Source organism: Peromyscus eremicus, chromosome 3, assembly GCF_949786415.1.
Source record: "Peromyscus eremicus chromosome 3, PerEre_H2_v1, whole genome shotgun sequence".
Classification (NCBI taxonomy): Eukaryota; Metazoa; Chordata; class Mammalia; order Rodentia; family Cricetidae; genus Peromyscus; species Peromyscus eremicus.
This window is the reverse complement of record NC_081418.1, coordinates 100,718,563-100,738,119: the sequence shown is the minus strand read 5'-3', so window position 1 is coordinate 100,738,119 and position 19,557 is coordinate 100,718,563. Positions and strand designations below refer to the sequence as shown.

The 19,557-nt window shown below is 48.2% G+C and overlaps 1 protein-coding gene across 1 annotated transcript; it reads left to right on the top strand.

Moving 5' to 3' along the window:
• The first annotated feature begins 1,083 nt into the window (after positions 1 to 1,083).
• Sec61a1 (SEC61 translocon subunit alpha 1) lies at positions 1,084 to 18,632 on the top strand. The gene is made up of 12 exons (XM_059258166.1): positions 1,084 to 1,260; positions 1,506 to 1,573; positions 4,515 to 4,580; positions 4,659 to 4,737; positions 5,636 to 5,767; positions 9,168 to 9,277; positions 9,517 to 9,670; positions 12,553 to 12,713; positions 14,360 to 14,557; positions 15,127 to 15,318; positions 15,712 to 15,788; positions 16,732 to 18,632. Exons 1-12 carry the CDS (start codon positions 1,254 to 1,256, stop codon positions 16,916 to 16,918), a joined length of 1,431 nt encoding a protein of 476 aa, XP_059114149.1. The 5' UTR covers positions 1,084 to 1,253; the 3' UTR covers positions 16,919 to 18,632.
• Positions 18,633 to 19,557: the final 925 nt, after the last annotated feature.

Below are 19,557 nucleotides of genomic sequence, written 5' to 3'. Positions count from 1 at the left end.
CAAAACTTCATTCAGATTTTGTCTCTCCTAGGCATCTGTTTCTAGTATTTAAAATCTTTAAAATGAAAATGCAAAAACACTGCACACCTGTTTCAAAAAAATTCACAGTGTGGCTGGTTGTGGTGGCACATGCCTGGTCCCAGCACTCATGAGGCAGAGGCAAGTGGATCTCTGTGAGTTCGAAGCCAGCCTAATCTACATAGTGAGCTCTGGAACAGTCAGGGCTACACAGAGAGACCTATTTTAAAAAATCAAAACCAAAACCCCAAACAAAACAAAACCTTGACATTGTGCTAACACAGCACATTGAGTTAGTGAGTTCCCTGAACCCACCAGTATTTGTGTAACCGCATGCAACTTAATGCCAAATTAAATCCAAATGTCCCTTCAATGACACAGGCCTAGTCTAGTGTCAAGGGTTTCTCAAGACATGGCCACCACAAACGCTAAGTCAGGACGTGGCTGCATGGAACCTAATCCCAGCGCTCAAGGCACACAGCAAGAAGTCTCTGACTTAGCAAACAGCACTGAAATCAGAGACCCCTCCAAAAGCAAATTCCACAGTGTCCCACCTCACCCCGTCCCTTCACACAGCCTTTGCTCCAGCCCAACAGGATTCCTTATCCTGAAGATCTGGAGCAGTCACGCTTGGCTCGGTTTCTTCATCTCTCCTATCTCTCCAGTTCCACAGAACCCGGGGAAGAGGCCTTCCCTGAAGGCGCAGTGCCGAGGCCCACACCGAGCAGCCGCCAGACAAATGCAGGAGCTTAGGCATCCTCAGAGGCTGCCCCTGTCGCGCGTGTCGCGCAATAGCCGAGGCCTACTGGGTCCCGACATGCCACCACTGGCACTGAAGGCCATCAGCATGGAAAGCCGAACCGCCTGCTCCGTCTGGCCACAAAGTAAACCGCCCCTAAACTACAGGACCAGAGTCTGTCCGGACTTCCGGCCGAGTCTGCGCAGCTACACACACCCAGTTCCGGCGAGCCCCACAGCCATCTTCCTGACAACGCCTCCGCTCCCGCTGCATGCCGGGAGTTGTGGTCTTGGCGCCGAATGCGCGGTGAGCGCGCGTGGCAGGAAGCGGAAGCGGCGGGTGGCCCATCCCCGGCCCCGCCTCGCCGCGCCGCTCGCTGCCGGGCTATCACTGACGTGTCGCTCGGCAGAGGAAACGCGCTCCGGAGCTAGCAGCATCGGCTCACTCGAAGTGGAGCGCACCTGAAGCAGGGCGTGGAGTCGGATCAGCCGCCGCCATGGCGAGTGAGTCCCTTAGGGCCACCCCGGCGTAGCCCGGATGCGTCCCCTTTCCTTGCTTGGCGCCCGCCGGCAGTGCTGCCCGATCCCGGCGGAACGCGGCCTGCCCCGATACCCCTTGTCCCCGCGCCCCTAGACCGAACCCTCTAGGTCTCCGCGCCCCCACTCCCGGCTCCCACTCGTGCCGGACTCCCCAGGTGCCCGCAGGTTACTCTATACCTAACTTTCTCTTTCTGTTTCTTCCATCAAAGTCAAATTTCTGGAAGTCATCAAGCCATTCTGTGTCATCCTGCCGGAAATTCAGAAGCCAGAGAGGAAGGTAAGTTCCCCAGATGGTGGTCAAAGAAGCCTCGAGAAACTGGGCGCTGGAAGTTTACAGTACAATTAAAGATGGCCTCAGCACACCGAATGGAAACTGCCCCTCTGGAGTGTAGCTATGTGTGCTGGGAGACTCACGGGAGCTGTCGATAGGTGACTTGGTTGTGTGGGAATTCTCATGAAACCATCTTGTTTCATTTGGAGCGTCTTGAGTAGATGGTAACAAAGCCTCGAGTTTGCCTGATCCAAAACTAGGTCTGAGCAGTGATTGAATAAGACCTCAGGATCCCAGATTGAGTTACCCTCCCTTCTTCACCTCCAGCAGGAGCAGCTCATGGGGTGTTGGTTTCATCTAGGAGGTGACTTGAGTATCAAGTTTCCAAAGGAAAAAGCCAGTCATGTAATCGATATGAACGTGTTTGTATTTCTTTATGTATGCTGCCTCAGCATTGAGGATAAGGAAGTCTACTGCCATTGACAGCAGGTGCATTAAAACGAAGAAAGATAGAAGTGTAGCACGGTGTGAATCTTAATCAGAATTTCCATGGCTGTCAGCTTCAGCCCAAGAATAAATACTCCTAATGTGAGATTGCCCAATGAAGGATAGTCTAGACCTATTGGTTACAGAAAACAGTAAAGCTACTTTGTGTCCCTGTTTTTTCAGACTGTGTCATGCATTCACATATAGCATCTGTAATTGGCATTCACATGGCTACTTAGTGTCTACTTGCAGTTTTTTTACTTAGGATAGTTTCATACAAATGCCTGTAGAACCCTAGCTATCTTTGGCAGGTTGATATGCAAAGTTTCCCATGCTCCACCTCAGTGCAGAGAATCTGATCTAGGGCTGAGAAGCCCGAGTCCCATCCTTTACCTACTTTCTTCTGGAGCCTTATGAACTTGGCCTGGCGGAACAAGGGAAATGGGAAATATGTATAAGGTACAACTGTGGCCCAGGGAGGGAGGAAGTCTGATGAGGGCTTTTGAAAGAGGGCTAGAAGTTGCCTTGAGGGTTTGGGAAGGATTCCTGGCAAAAGGAGTGTATGGTTTGCTTACACAGTGAAGACAAAGCATTAGTGTGCTTGGATGGTAGGTTCTTAGATGCAGCTCTTATCGATTTTAAAAGCAAAGGCTAAAAAGAAACACAGGGAAGATGAGTAAGATGGCTGGGCAGATTAGAAATGACCTTGGCAGTAAGGGAGAGGTCTGGAGTGTGGCTTGGGGGCTCTTGCAGTAGAAGGAGAATCATGGCACTGGATGAGGATGGGTTTGGGGCTATTTCAGAAGCAGAAGAAGATTCAAGACTCAGATGAAAAGCTTTTGATATTTTGCTCCTAAATGACCAGGAGAGGAGGCTTACTCACTTAAAATAGTCTTGAAAAATACTTTCCTTTTTCTAACAGATCCATTACATGGGCTGGGAAAGTGGCTAGTGATGGACATGAGGCCCTGCGACTGCTGTCCATCACCACAATATCTAGTAGTTGTGCACATTCATTACAAGCTTGTCTTTCCGGTCCTGTGAAATGGTGTTGCTTCCCCCTCATTAGGTGCTGAAGTCTTGGTGTGGTAGGATGACCGGTAGAAAGGCAAATGATCTTGGGAGACAGAGGAGGAATGTCAGCCCCTCAGCTGCCTCTGCAGCATTTGAGCTTTGAATTTACCCCACCCATGCTTGGGTCCAATACTGTGTCTTTCTGGGAGTGACTGCATGCAAAGGATCAGTCAGCGCCCCACGTCAGTGCTTGTTGGGGCTTTTCTTGGCGTTTCATTCACTTAATATCATTAGGCTTTAGCTGTCTGTTAAACCTGTGTAAAGCCAGTCTGGTAGTGGGGTTGGCACTCCTGGTGAAGACCCTGAAGAGCTCTCTATCTAGTGATAGTGGTCTCTTGAACAGGAGGAACCTAGAGGTTTCTTTCTAATCAGGCTAGTAGTAAAATGATTTGTGTTGACTGTTTAACATACTTAATTTGTTACCTTTCTGATGGTTGTGCCAACATTCCTGACCAAAGCACTATAACAAAGGAAGGATTGATTGTGTTTGGGCCTACTGTCCAAGGTACAGTTCATCACTGCAAGGAAGGTATGACAGCAAGAACTTAAGGCACACTGGTCACATTATATCCCCAGTCAGGGACAGGTGAATGCTGGTGCTCAGTCACTTTCTCCTTTTTCTTCAGTCCTGGACTCCAGCCCATGGATTGGTGCCACCCACATTTAAGGTGGATTTTCCCACTCCAACTAACTCAGTCCAGAAACTCCTCCATACTCATATCCAGACGTTTGTTTCCATGGTTTTGAATCCTATGACGTTGACAATCAAGGTTAACCATCACATTAACGTACCCAGGAAGGGGTGAAGATAAACTGGTGTTGCTGAGTTTTAGTGAGCGGGTTACATAGGAACTCTTCCTGTCCTCCCCGGTGTTAATTACAGGCTTTACTCTTGATTCACTTACTGATCGGCCCCCCAAGTTTTTTAAACTAATTGAGTCCAGAATCAGAAGATGGTTCGTGGTGCACTATAGGGAAGTGGTGGCTGGGCCGTGAAGCTTGTCTGTTTTGCAAGTCACTTTGGCTGCAGTGTTCATCCATCTTGAGTCTCAGCTGTTACTGTGAATGGGGAAGAGCATAGCTTTGGGCTCAGAGTCACTTGAGCTGCAGGATTTGGGACAGATTAAACTTCCCTGGTCACTTTGCTCATTGTCACATAAAGGTGAACTAACTGTGCAATGGGAGGATTATCTGAGGTGAAGATCCACAAGGGTTTTTGCATCACATCTTAGACAGAAACAGCACATGACATACACTACTTAATGTTATGGTGTGTTTGGTATACATTTGACCAGCCTCTGATAAATGGGGCGTGAGATCTTATTTGAATCCATCTGTATTTATTTGCCTATGAAATAACATATTGCTTTCATTTATTCCTTTGCAGATTCAGTTTAAGGAGAAAGTGTTGTGGACAGCTATTACCCTCTTCATCTTCTTAGTATGCTGCCAGGTAAGGTCTGCTTTGGGGTTGGTAGGGGTGCATAGGCTGGGAGCACGTGTGTGATACCTATCCTCTGCCTATTTCCAGATTCCCCTGTTTGGCATCATGTCTTCAGACTCCGCCGACCCTTTCTATTGGATGCGAGTGATTCTAGCCTCTAACAGAGGTAGGACTCGGCTCACCCTGCCTTTCCCTGCACAGTGGGTGTAAAGAGCCTGGTTTACTTCAGTTCCAGGCTTGGCTTTATATGGAGCTCAGAAAGTTCATGAAGGTGCATAGCTTGGAAAATAGAGGATGTTGGTGTGGAAAAGTAATGCAGCATTTGCTGATAAATGCATCCTGTTGGGTCTGAATGCAATATAGAACCTGTAATAACAAGATAAGACTGCATTGTAGAAAATTGTTTAAAACATGGAAAACTAGAATACTTTTAAATACCTAAAGTGATAACATTCTTTAGAAGGTGTAATTTGTTTCTTAGCTGATTCTTTTTCATATCTATGTTACAGGGTGTCAAAAAAAAAAAAATGGTTTTGTAAGCCCTGACCAAATACCCATGTGCACAGTGAGGATTTTGAATATGTATGTTGATACTGCATTTGATTAACTCATTTAAAAAATATGTACACATTAAATTGGAAATCAGAAGTCTGACTGGTTTTAGTATAATGGAAGGTGGGAGTTTATTCACAGCCAGATACAGTTGTAGCAGCCCCTTTCCAGACTCTGGGAATGCTTTGAATCTTATCCTTTCTTACTAACTGATGGGGGGACCAGCCTCTCTTATCTCCATGAGGCTAGGGTCAATCTGTTGCAGAATTAAAATGCAGCAGTCTGGATAACATGTGACTTCCTGAACAGAATGAGATGCTGTCTGGCGGGATAGAATGCATTAAGCTGTGCTCTGATTATTGGTATTTGGGGGTGGTTCTGTAAGTTGAATGCTGCTAGCAAACTGAATGCTTTTGAGTTTGTATAGGAGTACCCCCAGTGTTGCTCATTGTAGTTAACTGTGTTTGTTCTCCTGAGCTGATGTTGGCTGTGTCTTGCCTCCTTTCCCCAAGGTACCTTGATGGAGCTGGGCATCTCTCCTATTGTCACCTCTGGCCTTATCATGCAGCTCTTAGCTGGTGCCAAGATCATTGAAGTTGGGGACACCCCAAAAGACCGAGCTCTCTTCAATGGAGCCCAAAAGTGTAAGAAAGATCGTACATAATGTTCTGATGTCCATAGTTGAGAATGGGAGTTTGCTGTAAAGCTTCTTGGATTAAAGCAGTTGTGCTCTGTGCCCTGAACTGCTTGGCTGCCCCTCTGCGTGCACTCCATGATGCACACACCAGGGAGAGGCAGGGCTCATCCCTTTATTGTGCACAGTTTGCGCTCATACATCAGTGCCTCCTTGAACATAGCTCAGGGGCTGTTGTGCCTGCTGCTTTGTTATTGGTGGTGGTTTTCCTTGTGTGTGTGAAGGGGATTTAAGGGGCAAGAGGGCACTCCTGTATGTCCTTTGCTCCTTACCAACTTGTGAAGTGAAGAAAGTGAGGTGGTCTTCTGAAGGCTGTTTTCCTTCTGCAAAAGGAGGTAGTGGTGTTTGCCATACAGCAAGTGATGAGTGTTACTGGTGACTATAGCTAGCCACCAGCATCAGTGGTGGTGATGCTACCCACCTCTGAACTGGAATAGGTTATTCTGGAAAAGTTTTCAAACGTTTTTCTGCCTTAAGAATTTAGGAGTGGCTGCAAACCTCATGATGTCATTGTTTTTCTCTACTGAGTAGTACTCCATTGTGTATATGTACCACATTTTATTTGTCCATTCTTCAGTTGATGGGCATCTAGGTTGTTTCCAGGTTCTGACTATTACAAATAATGCTGCTATGAACATAGTTGAGCATGTGTCCTTGTGGTATGATTGAGCATTCCTTGGGTATATGCCCAAGAGTGGTATAGCTGGATCTTGAGGGAGGTTGATTCCCAATTTTCTAAGAAAGCACCATATTGATTTCCAAAGTGGCTGTACAAGTTTGCATTCCCACCAACAGTGTGGGAGTGTGGATGGAACTAGAAAATATCATCCTGAGTGAGGTAACCCAGACTCAGAAAGACAAACATGGTATGTACTCACTCATAAGTGGATACTAGATGTAAAGCAAAGGATAACCAGACTGCAACTCACAACTCCAGGGAGGCTACCTAGTAAAGAGGACCCTAAGAAAGACACAGGGATCGCCCAGCGGCAGAGAAATGAATTAGATCTACATGAGCAAACTGGGGGTGGGGATGGGGTGGTAATGGAGGGCAAGGGTCAGGGGAAAGCGAGCTTAGGGGAGCGGGAGGTCCCAGCTGGATCAGGAACAAAGTGGGAGAACAAGGAAAGAGACACCATGATAAATGAAGACCCCATGGGAATAGGAAGAAGCAGAGTGCTAGAGAGGTCCCCAGAAATCCACAAAGATTACTCCACTATAGACTACTGGCAATGGTCAAGAGAGTGCCTGAGCTGACCTACTCTGGTGATCAGATGGCCGAACACCCTAACTGTCCTGACAGAATTCTCATCCAGTGACTGGTAGAAGCAGATGCAGAGATCCACAGCCAAACCCCAGGTGGAGCTCCAGGAGTCCAACCAGTGAGAGAGGAGGGATTATATGAGCAAGAGATATTGAGACCGTGATTGGAAAAAGCACAAGGACAAATAGCCAAACTAGTGGAAACACATGAACTATGAACCAATAGCTGAGAAGCCCCATGGAACTGGATCAGGCCCTCTGGATAAGTGAGACAATTGATTAGCTTGAACTGTTTGGGAGGCCCCCAGGCAGTGGGACCGGGACCTGTCCTTGGTGCATGAGCTGGCTCTTTGGAGCCTAAAGCCTATGCAGAGACACTTTGCCCAGCCTTGGTGCAGGGAGAAGGGGACTGGACCTGCATCAACTGAATCTACCAGGCTGGGCTGACTCCCCAGGGGAGACCTTGCCTTGGAGGAGGTGGGAATTGGGGGGGGAAGGCTAGGGTTGGGAGGAGGGAGGACAGAGGAATCTGTGGCTGATATGTAAAATTAAATTAATTATAAAATAAAAATATTTATAAAAATAAATTAATTAATTAAAATTTAAAAGAAAAAATTAGGAGTGGCCAGGCGGTGGTGGCGCACACCTTTAATCCCAGCACTCAGAGGCAGAGCCAGGTGGATCTCTGTGAGTTCAAGGCCAGCCTGGTCTACAGAGCGAGATCCAGGACAGGCACTAAAACAACACAGAGAAACCCTGTCTCGGAAAAACAAACAAACAAACAAAAAGAATTCAGGAGTATTGGGCTAGGTGTGTAGCTCAGTGGTAGAGCGCTTGTAGCATGCCCAAATCCCTGGGTTTGATTGCTGATACTGAAAAAAAAAATTCTTTTAAATAATGCCGGGTTACTGAGCTATTTTTGTTGTTGTTTTAGTTTTTTACATTTTTTTATTCATGTGCGTGTGCCACAGTGGGTGTGCTTAGGTCAGAGAACAACTTGTATGATTCTCTCCTTCCTTCCTGTGGGTTCCAGGTATCATATTCAAATCATTCAGCTTGGCAGTGGGTGCTGCTGAGCCATTTTGCTGGCCCTGTTTGTTTGTTTGTTTGTTTGGTCTTATTTCTTTATTTTTTTATTGTGTTTGTGTGCATGTGTGTGACATGGGTCTGTGTAGAGAGGAGTCAGGATAGCTTTGTGGAGTTGGCTCTCTCTCTCTTTTCTCTTTTATGTGGATTCTGAGGGTGGAACTCAGGTCATCAGGCTTTCATGGCAAGTGTTTTATCAGCATAGACATCTTGGCAGCCCCTGAACAGTTTGGGGTTTTTTTTTATTTGTTTGTTTGTTTGTTTGTTTTGGTTTTGGTTTTGGTTTTGCAAGACAGGATTTCTTTGTGTAACTTTGTGCCTTTCCTGGAACTCACTCTTTAGCCCAGGCTGGCCTTGAACTCACAGAGATCCACCTGGCTCTGCCTCCCAAGTGCTGGGATTAAAAGCATGTGCCACCACCAGTTGGCTCTGTACAGCTTTTTAAAATTTCAAATATGGACTGTACTAGGCAGACTCCTGAAAATTTAAACTGAAATTTAAGTCTTCACTCTTATTTAGAAATAATACTGGAAAACTAGTACGGTGTGTCAATTCCACTGTGCCTAGGAACAAAATATAATGAGATCCAAGAAACAGTCTGCAGAGGAGCTCTGTCAGAGGAAATGGGACCAGAAGCCGTTTGCAATATAAACTTAGATCAGAAGGATTGGTTTTATCCCGAGGTCTCTGTGCTCTGGACCTCAGTGACCTGCAGTGCAGCTGGCTGCTGCAGGGGTGCCAGCCCTGCATTTCCTCTCTGGTTTTGCTTGGGACCTTATTTGCCCTGCTTCCTTCCACCCTTCCCCCATCACTAAGCAAGTGTTGAGCGCCTGTGTTACCTCACGCTTTGACAGTGTGACTGTTGAGTCCTCCTTCAGCTCCTGGGAGGCAGTGTCAGCACGGTGCTTTTTCTTCTGAGTGTCGGGCCTTCAGGTGTTTTTTAGCCACTGCCTATGCTGTGTACTGTCCTGCTTTGAGAACACAGTTCTCTTGATTTCTAGTGTTTGGCATGATCATTACTATCGGTCAGTCCATTGTGTATGTGATGACGGGCATGTACGGGGACCCTTCGGAGATGGGTGCTGGAATCTGCCTGCTGATCACCATTCAGGTAATTGTTATGCTGCCCCCTCCCCAATATCCAAAATACCAAATCTCAGCTGTGCCTCACAGAAGCTGAAGGTTGTGGGTTTGCCCTTCTTAATCCACCAGAGGAAGGCTGAGGACTCACACTCACTCAGCTTTCTGTTTTTATACTCAAGAACCCAATTATTGAAGAAGAGAGCCACGTCCATTGGGAGCAGTAACATCTATTTGGGTTTCTTTAATCTTTTCTTCTTTCTTTCACAGCTCTTTGTTGCTGGCTTAATTGTCCTACTTTTGGATGAACTCCTGCAGAAAGGCTACGGCTTGGGTTCTGGTATCTCCCTCTTCATTGCTACCAATATCTGTGAGACCATTGTGTGGAAGGCTTTCAGCCCCACCACGGTCAACACCGGCCGAGGTAAGGACCGGGAGCTCATGCTGGAGTTTAGCAGAGATGCTGTCTGTGGTAGGCACAAGCTCCTGGTTTTTCTGTGCATCCACTAAGTTTTTAAATACAGGTGGGCTTATACTCAGGACAATATCCAGCATAGATTTTCATAGACCTCATCATGATTGGCATACTAGATGTGAGTCGGGTCTGGCCTCACTTCTCAGCTCAGTAAGAACTGCATTACGTAGTAAGTGCTTTGTGTTTTAACCTCTGTCTTGGGTGGACACCAAATCGTGTCCACTTCATTGACATTGAAATTGTGCACATCCTCACCTTTATGTATTTTGGAAGTTTTCTCTGGATCATTTTGGGGAAGAAAGAAAAAACAACTGAACTATTAAACAGAAGCATTTGATCACACTTGCCCTTGAGCTCAGATCCTGGCTGGTCTATTAATGGTCTGTAGGTGGTGTGAGCACATTCCCCTACTGCTGATCTGGGTCATCATGTAGTGAGGGGGTCATGACACATATCTAATTCCAACCCTCCAGAGGCTGAGGCAGGAGGATCTTGAATTTGAGGTCAGCCTGTACTATGTAGTGAGGCCACGCTCTCCCAAAACTAAGAGCTGAGAATGTAGCTCAGTGGTAGAGGTTTGTGCACAGTTTGATACCTGGCACCACAGGAAAAGGAAACATGAGACCACATAATGCCTGGCTCGTTGTAGGTACAGATCAAATACTAGTATGCTATGGCATATCCATTAAGAGTGCCCTGGGAATGGGAATGTTTCTAATCAAAATATGTAAAAACAAAGAAAGCCTTAGAATAAGACTTTTGTCGCTAAATGTGTTATTTATTTAGAAGAGTCTTATGAAAAATATTTGTGCATGTTTTCATAAAATTGAATGCAGAGGCAGTTTCTGCCTCCAGAGGCTATATAATCCTGTACATCTAATGAACAAAAGCTGTCCTCTAATGAAATCAAAGGCTCATTGGGAGAGACTGGGGCAGTGGAAGGTGGGCGGGGCTTGTCAGACTTGGCTGTGGGGAGGCAGCAGGTGAAGGTGCAGTTGGAGTCCACTACTTAGAAAGACCACATGATCAGGGACGCCTACATTAGAAATGATGGCAGAGAAGGGAGCAAGGTGGGAGGGTCAGTCCAGGCTCAGGAACCAGCAGAGCTGGTTGGAGTATGGCAGATTTGATGCACTCACACTGCAGAACACACTGCTGGGGAACTTCCATGGCAGCCTGGAGCAGACAAGATGTGGTAGCATGGATTGGTTGTTAGGGAAGAAGATGTGGGAGATGGGGCTAAGGTGGAAAACTGAGAGGTCACTGGGGGTGTCTCCATGGCCGGGCCTGGTGGAAAAGTAGTCTGAAAGAAAGGGCGATTTGATTTCCTGGCTGCCAGTGTGGGATGAGCTGCACCAGGGAGCCAAGGATGATAACATCAGTAAGGTACAAGGACCAGAAGTATATAGTGGGCACAGGTGACTTGTAGTCAGAAGGACTGCTATAGCTTGGCTAGCTCACCATGCTGCTTCCCTGGGCAGTGCAAAAATCTAGGACTAGGGACTAGTGTGGATAGCATGCATAGTATGCCACTGAGGTGGTGCTAAGTGTGTGGAGATGGACTTGTTCCCAGAAATTTGGCAGATATGACAATAATTGTAAAAATTACAAGATCTGGGACCTAATCCTGGCATTGCTGGCACTGCTGTGGGTCACTATGACAAAAATAAGGCAGAAAGGGCCACTGGGAAAGGTATTACAGAGTTGATCTGGGCATCTCAGTTGAGCAAGGTCTTGAAAGACATGAGAGAAGCAACCAACATTGCTGGAGCCTGAGGTGAGGTTATCCCCAAGAGGCAGGAACAGAGCAAAAACAGCGCTTGGTGGGGAGCTTAGAAAGGCCACTGGGGATGAGCACAAGCACTTCCTTCTTCCCCTGGCCTACCTGGACCACCCGTTAGATAAGAGTCTTGTCCTGGCTGCAGTTCCCGTATCCCTGGATACTGAACAGGAGATAGGCCACAGCTGAAAGGTAGGAGGGTGTAGGCAGACTTTTCTATCCCACCAGCCAGTTCCAAATAACTACTCAGGGACTTATTATTAATTAAAAATGCTTGGCCAATAGCTTAGGCTTGTCTCCAACCAGCTCTTAAAACTTAACCCATTTCTGTGATTTATGGGCTGCCCCAAGGCTCATTTACCTCATCTATGAACTTTCCATGTTGCATCTTCTGCATCTGGCTTGAGACTCTTCGTGTCTCTCTAACTCCGCCCTCCTTCTTCCCAGCATTCTCTTGGTCAGCTTCTCCTACCTAACCTTATCTTGCCTATCTATCGGCCAATCTGTTCTTTATTAACCAATGAGAGTTATTGTACATATTTACAATGTACAAAGATTGGGCTTGCTCCAGTCTCCCCTTGCCCTATGGATATTTGGGACCCTCTTCCTGCTCCCTTCACCTTTCAGAAGCCCGTCTGTACCAGGCCTGCTATTGGGCATGACCTGTGGAAGGGTGGAGACTGGTCTCAGGCCACACATCCACGATGTTCCTCCTTGTAGGATTGTTGGTGCTTTCCCCACTCTCCCACTGTGGGCAGCCCTCTTCAGAGACTGGATGAATTCTCTTACTGCCCAGCTTTTAGAACAGGACTTGGCCTTTTCCAGGCAACATGTATCACAGATTCGTTTAAACTGGTGGCTGTCCTTCCACACATCTGCTGACCTAAGAAATGAGAGCAGCCAGCTCTTCCCAGAAGAGAACAGCCCAGTGCTGTAGTTTGTTTCTCTGAACTCCTTGACCTTTCCTCTCAGTTTTGGTCGTTAAGAAGTTGAGAGGCAGAGTGAGCTGCTCTTCATCCTCCACCACGTCTGTGTTCTACTCTGCCCACAGGGATGGAGTTCGAAGGCGCCATCATCGCACTGTTCCACCTGCTGGCCACCCGCACAGACAAGGTCCGAGCCCTTCGAGAGGCGTTCTACCGCCAGAATCTCCCTAACCTCATGAACCTGATCGCCACCATCTTTGTCTTTGCTGTTGTCATCTATTTCCAGGTATGTCCAAAGGCAGCTAAGTCGGTCTGCCTTGTACAGAGTCAAGCTCAGCATCCACATGTCCTTCTGCTTCCTAGGCCTTAGGTTTATGATTATTGCTCTCTACCTTGTTTCCAAGTAGTTTCCTGAACTGCTAGCTGTCTTCTTTTAATTGTACTGACCCTCATACTTAATGGGAATTTTTTGCATTTGGGGGTTTGTTTGTTCGAGACAGGTATGTAGATCAGGTTGTCCTTAACCTCCAAGGTGTTGGGATTAGAGGCTTATGCCACCATGCCCAACATTCTTTGCAGTATTTTGATATTCACTAAAAGAAGGTGCAGAAGTTAGCCACATATACACAGCCAAGAAGAATGGACAGCTGAATTAAAAAAAAAAAATCAACAATTTCCAGAATTTAAAATCCTGAATCATGACATGACACGAGTGGAATTCAAGTGTTTCTGGTACATGGACTACTCTCACCCAATGTGAGGTTGAACTGTTGACCTTGTGTACATCCTACTTCACAAATGAGTCTGTCAGATAGGCTAAGATTATAGGCTGAAGATGATGCCCCAACACTGTGGAGAAACCTCAGGCGACTGTCCAGGCAGCTGGCTGTTTCTGTCAACTCACATTTTTTTGGAAGTTGCTTGCATGCACTTCCTGTTTTTATTTTTGTTAGGTAATATTATTTCCTTCTTGGATCTCTGAGGGAGTTGAAGATTAGTTAGTTATAGTTGAAGATTAATTAGGATAGAAAGTGAATTAGATACATTTTGGACTTACCAAAATAGGATAGATAATGGAATTATTTTCTCTAAATTTGTCAAATACAAATGGACTAGACATTGTTTAGGTATTTATTACTTGTATATATTGTATATAGTTATTGTACTTCTGTATATAGTTTTTCTTATGTTAGTTATAACCTAACCAGGTGTGGTAGCTCATTTAGGTGGGTGGGATATAAGACTAAGAGTTCAGGGTCAGCCTGGTATATATAGTGCCATCCTGTTTCAAAACAAACAAGGCCGGTGAGATGGCTCAGTATATACAGGTGATTTTTGCCAAGCTTAGTGACCTGAGTTCAATTCCCAGGACCCACATGGTGAGAACCAACTCTTGTATGCTGTCCTTTGGTCTCCGTCTACACAGTATGGCATGCATGCACACACACACACACACACACACACACACACTCACACTAAAATCAGAAGAAGGGACACCACTTGAAAGACACATGTTTGTGATGAGGACTGTTCTGAGGTCAGGTAACTCAGTAGTGACTCCTGCTGAGTCCAGCTAGCTGCCTGCTTACTAACAAGTCAGTCTTCCAGGGCAAGGTGAGTATCTGCAGTTGAATCAGTACGGAGTTTGAGTCTTCTGTCCTGTCCTAGTGTCCTGGGCACTGGGTTTGTAACAGTAAAGAAGAAAGATGCTCTGGTGTCCATGGCACTAACAGGATCTGGAGCTGCCCGTTTACGCCTTTTTGTTTAGGAAAGAAAAGGGCATGTGCCCCCAGACACAATCACAACTGGGAGCCCAGTGGCAGAACTGACACCCAGGGCCACCTCTCTTGTGGCCAGCCTGATTTCTCTAGCCACACTGGGGACTGTAGGCAGAATAGGACAGTAAAGGGGCATGTTGTGTTTGCCTTGTAGGGCTTCCGAGTGGACCTTCCAATCAAGTCGGCGCGTTACCGAGGCCAGTACAACACCTATCCCATCAAGCTCTTCTACACCTCGAACATCCCCATCATCCTGCAGTCCGCTCTGGTGTCCAACCTGTATGTCATCTCCCAGATGTTGTCAGCACGCTTCAGCGGCAACCTGCTAGTTAGCCTGCTGGGCACTTGGTCGGTGAGTGTCACGGTGAGGGAAGATTGTACTGATGCAGCTAGTTGTGGTGTTTTGTGGCAGGCTGTCTAATCTCAGGACCAAGTATTTCACCCAAAGATGAAATTTCTGAATTGCCTCTTACAAATGCAGTTCAGTGAGATTGCCTGTGGGCATGCTTATGACACCATAAGGTATCTGTTGGAGCTTCTTGGCGCTGTTCTGTGGCATGTTGAAGCAGCATCCAGAGATTTCTGTAGTTGGGCTTACCTTTGGGCCACCAGCTCACAAATAATGACACAGAGACTTACTAATTATGAATGCTCAGCCTTAGCTTAAGCTTGTTATTAACTAGCTCTTATAACTTAAATTAACCCATTTTTATTAAACTACATTCTGTCACATATTGCCCATCCTGCTTCCTCTGTGTCTTCCCGTGTCTTTCTCAAGTGCCTAGAGTCCTCCTCCTCTCTGTGTGCCTGAAGTCCTATACCTCCTGCCCAGCTGTTGGCCATTGAGCTTTTTATTACACCAATCTCAGCAGCACACCTTCACACAAATATCCCACAACAGACTTCTGTGTCTTGCTCTAGGACACATCATCTGGGGGCCCAGCCCGTGCTTATCCAGTTGGTGGCCTGTGTTACTACCTGTCTCCTCCGGAATCATTTGGCTCAGTGCTGGAGGACCCTGTCCATGCTGTTGTGTACATTGTATTCATGCTGGGATCCTGTGCGTTCTTTTCTAAAACATGGATTGAAGTTTCGGGTTCTTCTGCCAAAGACGTAAGTCTAAGTCGACGTTCTACTAGGGAGATGAGATGGCTGCTGGCATCCGGGTAGCCTCACTTGTTACCACTTTATAAGTTTATGTAAGTTTGTGGTGTAAGTGGTCCGTCCTGCTGATGGACCATCCCCTTTGGTGGGCTGTATGGAAGCCCTGAGTGCAACAGATGGAGATCGACAGAGTTGGCTCTGAGAACCTGAGGCCAAACTAGAGAGATAGACTACTGTGTGAGTGAGTGCATTGCTGCAGGTTAAAGTCCTCCGTGAAGACTGTTAGGGATGGGAGCTGTGTGTGTATGGGGGGGGGGGGGGGGGCTGTAATTGCTTAGTTCCACTGTGAAGCACCCCTCTCCCCCAGCATCTGGCTCATGTGCTTATATTTGGGTCATGCAGGTTGCAAAGCAGCTGAAGGAGCAGCAGATGGTGATGAGGGGCCACAGAGAGACCTCCATGGTACATGAGCTCAACCGGTAAGTGTGATCACTAGCCTGGACCTTAGTGGTGCCAGAATAGCCCTGTACAACCCAGCAAAGACAGGCCAAGCGGGGAGAAGGAAGCACACAAGCCAGGGGGTTGAAATGGTATGGGGTGGTTGACGACTGGGCAGTGCTGGCTTAGGCTGGCTGGGCCTGAGTGTGCCCAGAGTGAGCTGAAAACATCCTCGGAGTAGGTGGGTCCTGGCACAGATTAGAGCAAGGCACAGCAAGAGCTGGCCTGGAGGGGTGGCTAATGTTCAGAACAAGAGCAAACCAGAGGCCAGAGACGGCCAGGCTCAGCCACAGGCGATGGAGGATGTAGCAGTCACCTTGCAGAGAGGGGAAGGAGATGAGAGACTGGTGCTCCCCGAGCAGCAGGTGCCCCTACGCAGACGTCTCCTCATCAGGGTTCTGAAGCTGCCTCTTGGTAGGCGAAAGTGCCTGATGCTTTCCAGGCTGTCACCATGGTTGGCTCTTCTACAGTCACTCAGAGCAGCCAGATGCTTCGTAGAGTGGGCAAGCGCTCCTACGGAGCTTGCTGACCTCACTGAAGGAGACCACCACAGGAATGCCAGAATTGCACGTTTCCTGTCAGTTTTTGAACCAGTGGTGGCAGGGCTTTTCACTTCAGTCCATGACTCTTCAGGCCCCTGACTCAGACTTCCTGGGAGAAACACGCAACCCCAGGCAGAGAGAGACTCTTGATATTTGTGACTCACCCCTCCTGGCACATCTGTGGATTGTTTCAGCTTTTGGGTATCAGAAGAAGCAAGATGAAGTGTCTTATGTTCTTGTTTTCAGTCTGTTTAAAATCTAGTGTGGCATCCATGTTTGGATTTGTGCTGATCACACTCCCCAAGCCCTGTGTGGCCAGCTTAATGGGCCTATCAGGCTTTCTGGCTCAGTAGGCAACACAGAACTGTTTGTCTGTCCACAGGTACATCCCCACAGCTGCAGCCTTTGGCGGGCTGTGCATTGGGGCCCTCTCAGTCCTGGCTGACTTCCTGGGTGCTATTGGGTCTGGAACCGGGATCCTGCTGGCAGTCACCATCATCTACCAATATTTCGAGATCTTCGTCAAGGAGCAGAGCGAGGTGGGCAGCATGGGAGCCCTTCTCTTCTGAGCCTTGTGTGCCCATGGACCAGGGTGAGGGCACGGGCTCCAGAACTGCCCGGAAAGGGTGCTCTTACCACTGGAGCATGCTACCGTGGCATGGGGACTTTCAAATTTTTTTATTATTTTTTTTTAATTTCATATCTTTTCATTCCACTGTGTAAAGTGCTAGGAAATTTCCAATTTGAAATTTTGCTTTTTATTCTGGCATTGGCAAAAAAACAATAGAAGTGAATTGTTAGCTGATGGCCAGAGGGTGTGGTAACCGATTGTTCCCAAGTATCCGATGTAATTTTTATTTAAACCCTTGCACTTCTCAGTGCCTGGCAGCTGCAAGGGTCCCAACTGCCCCAGGCAGTCTGTGGCCCTGGTTGAAGGAAGCACAAACTAGGAGATGTCTGCATCTCATCTGGGCCGCAGAAAACGGCTGCAAACAGATGTGTCTTCTGGGGACCTGCTTATGGGGAACTTCGAGCTCAGGGTGAGGACATCTGGCTTAGGACTCTGTAAGATGCCATCAATCTGTAAAGCGGTTTCATAAGATAGAGCTGCTACTGGAGGAATACATGCCCCAGAAGCTAGCCTGCCTGTTACCCTGCATGTGCTGTGGGTGGTGCAGCTGAGCATGCAGACGGGTGAGGAACAGCAGGATCTGCCTGCCTGCCATTGCCAGCAAGGCGGGCATTCCAGGCTTTACCTGGAGCCTAGCCAAGCTAGGTAGCTGGGCACATGTAAAAGGCCTCATGCTTGCCCTTTCCTGGTTCCCACTAGAAAGGGAGCTCCTGTGGTGGCCACCTCTGTCTTCCTACTGGGAACTTCCTGTTCCAGTTTTTAGAATTTTTTTTTAATTGTCGTTAGGACCAAATGTAGACTGGCCCAGGACCTGTAGGAAAATCACACCAGGGTTTAGAGATCTCTTAGGGAAGTGGCTCAAAATCCTGTCTGGAGTTAGGTGTCTAGGGTAACAGATAATGTGGGCCTGAGGGTTAGAAGCTCAGGCCTGTAGGAGAGGCCCCTCTCAAGACAGATACTGCCTAGCAGCAAGGGTGCAGGGCTGCGGTTTGAAGTCAGAGCAAGTAGAGATTGTCAGCTTACCTTAAGACACAGGAGGGTCCAAATTGTTCTCACAAGGGAGCAAGATCCCTGGGGGGTGTGCAGCCATGTGCTCACAGCCTGCCAGCTACACCTGGGTCCTTCTCACCTCAGTGGAAGTAGCAAATGCCTCCCTGACCCAGGGCTCCTAGGGACCCTTGCTGCTTTGCTTGCCAGCCAATGGCAATCCAGGGACAATTAATCACTTGCCCCTACACAGGTCAGCAGCAGGGCCAATCCCTTGCCCACGGCCCAGGACTCACACCATATCACATGTGGCCTTGTCTAGACCCAGTCCTGAGCAGAGGGGCCTGGTGCCCTCCCAGTCCACAGGGTCTTCCCACTGCCCTTCCTCTGCCACTGCCACAGAGTAGCAGGGCCTCCCACCTACCCCAGGGACTCCACAGCTTCTGGCAGGCAGGTGCAGAGTCCCCAGCTCTGGGCTGTGCTGGGGAGCCCACAGCCTCATCTGCTGCGGTAGCCATCAGCTGGGCCTAGTAGCCAGTGGTTGATGGTCACCATTAGTGGGTGAGTGGGGATGACCTGGCTTCCAAGAGGACTGTCACTGTGGACACCAAAATGGCTTAACTGAGATACAGTGAAAAGTGACAAATAAAACCGACTTTTTACAAGCTGCCTCGTCATCTTTGTTAACTGCCACCGAGAGCAGAGGACTTGTTCGGGAGTGTTGGCGATGAGCCAGGGTTACAGTGGACCTGCGATATCTCCTGGGAGCTGTTCTACCAAGTGCTGCCTGCCACCTCCTCTCCTTGGCCTCCACTCCTGGGAAGCATGGGCCTGGGCCAGTGGAATCTGTGCACCAGCAGGGCTGAGGCTGAGGCTTCCAGGACAGCAGTGTACACCTGGGTCCGAAAGGCTGCTGGAGTGGGCTGCCCAAGCCAGGTAGGTGGCACAAGTTGGTGGGCACCTGTAGCTCTACTTGTCCAGATCCAGAGCACAGCTGGTCACAGGGAGGCTTGGCCTGGCTGAGGCTGCTCTGGCACCACACCTGCAGCCAAAGCAGAGTATGTGTTTGGTGCTGGCCAGAGCCTGATGGGGACAGGTGACCTGGGAACGGGCCTGCCAGAAGCTTCCTGTTTACACGCCCATACAAGTGACAGGCCTTGTGCCCTGTACCCTCATCAGCCTGGCTGGTGCTTCCCTAGTTCCCCTTGGGACAGGTGACAGCAGTTCTCGGGCAGGACCGGGAGGGTGTACTCAGCAGGCTCCCTGCATATGCTGCTCTGTACAGCTTTGGGACATTTCTCTGCATTGTTGAGCCAGGCAGGCTGTCCCTTAGGACTGCTTGGTGGGCGGGTTAGGTAAGTTAGGGTTAGCCTGACTGTCCAAGCCTGGCCTCAGCATCACTGCTTGAGACTGCTCAGACATAGTGGGCAGCTGCTCTGCCCTGCACTCTCACTCTCCTGCCCACCAGCCACAGAGCTGCAGAAGCCTAAGACAGAAGCATGGTTGGAGGTGCTGGGGTCTGGGCAGCAGGTAACTGTTGGCTTCTAGAAAACCTCCCACTCCAGGGAGGGACTGAGCCTCTTGCTGCCT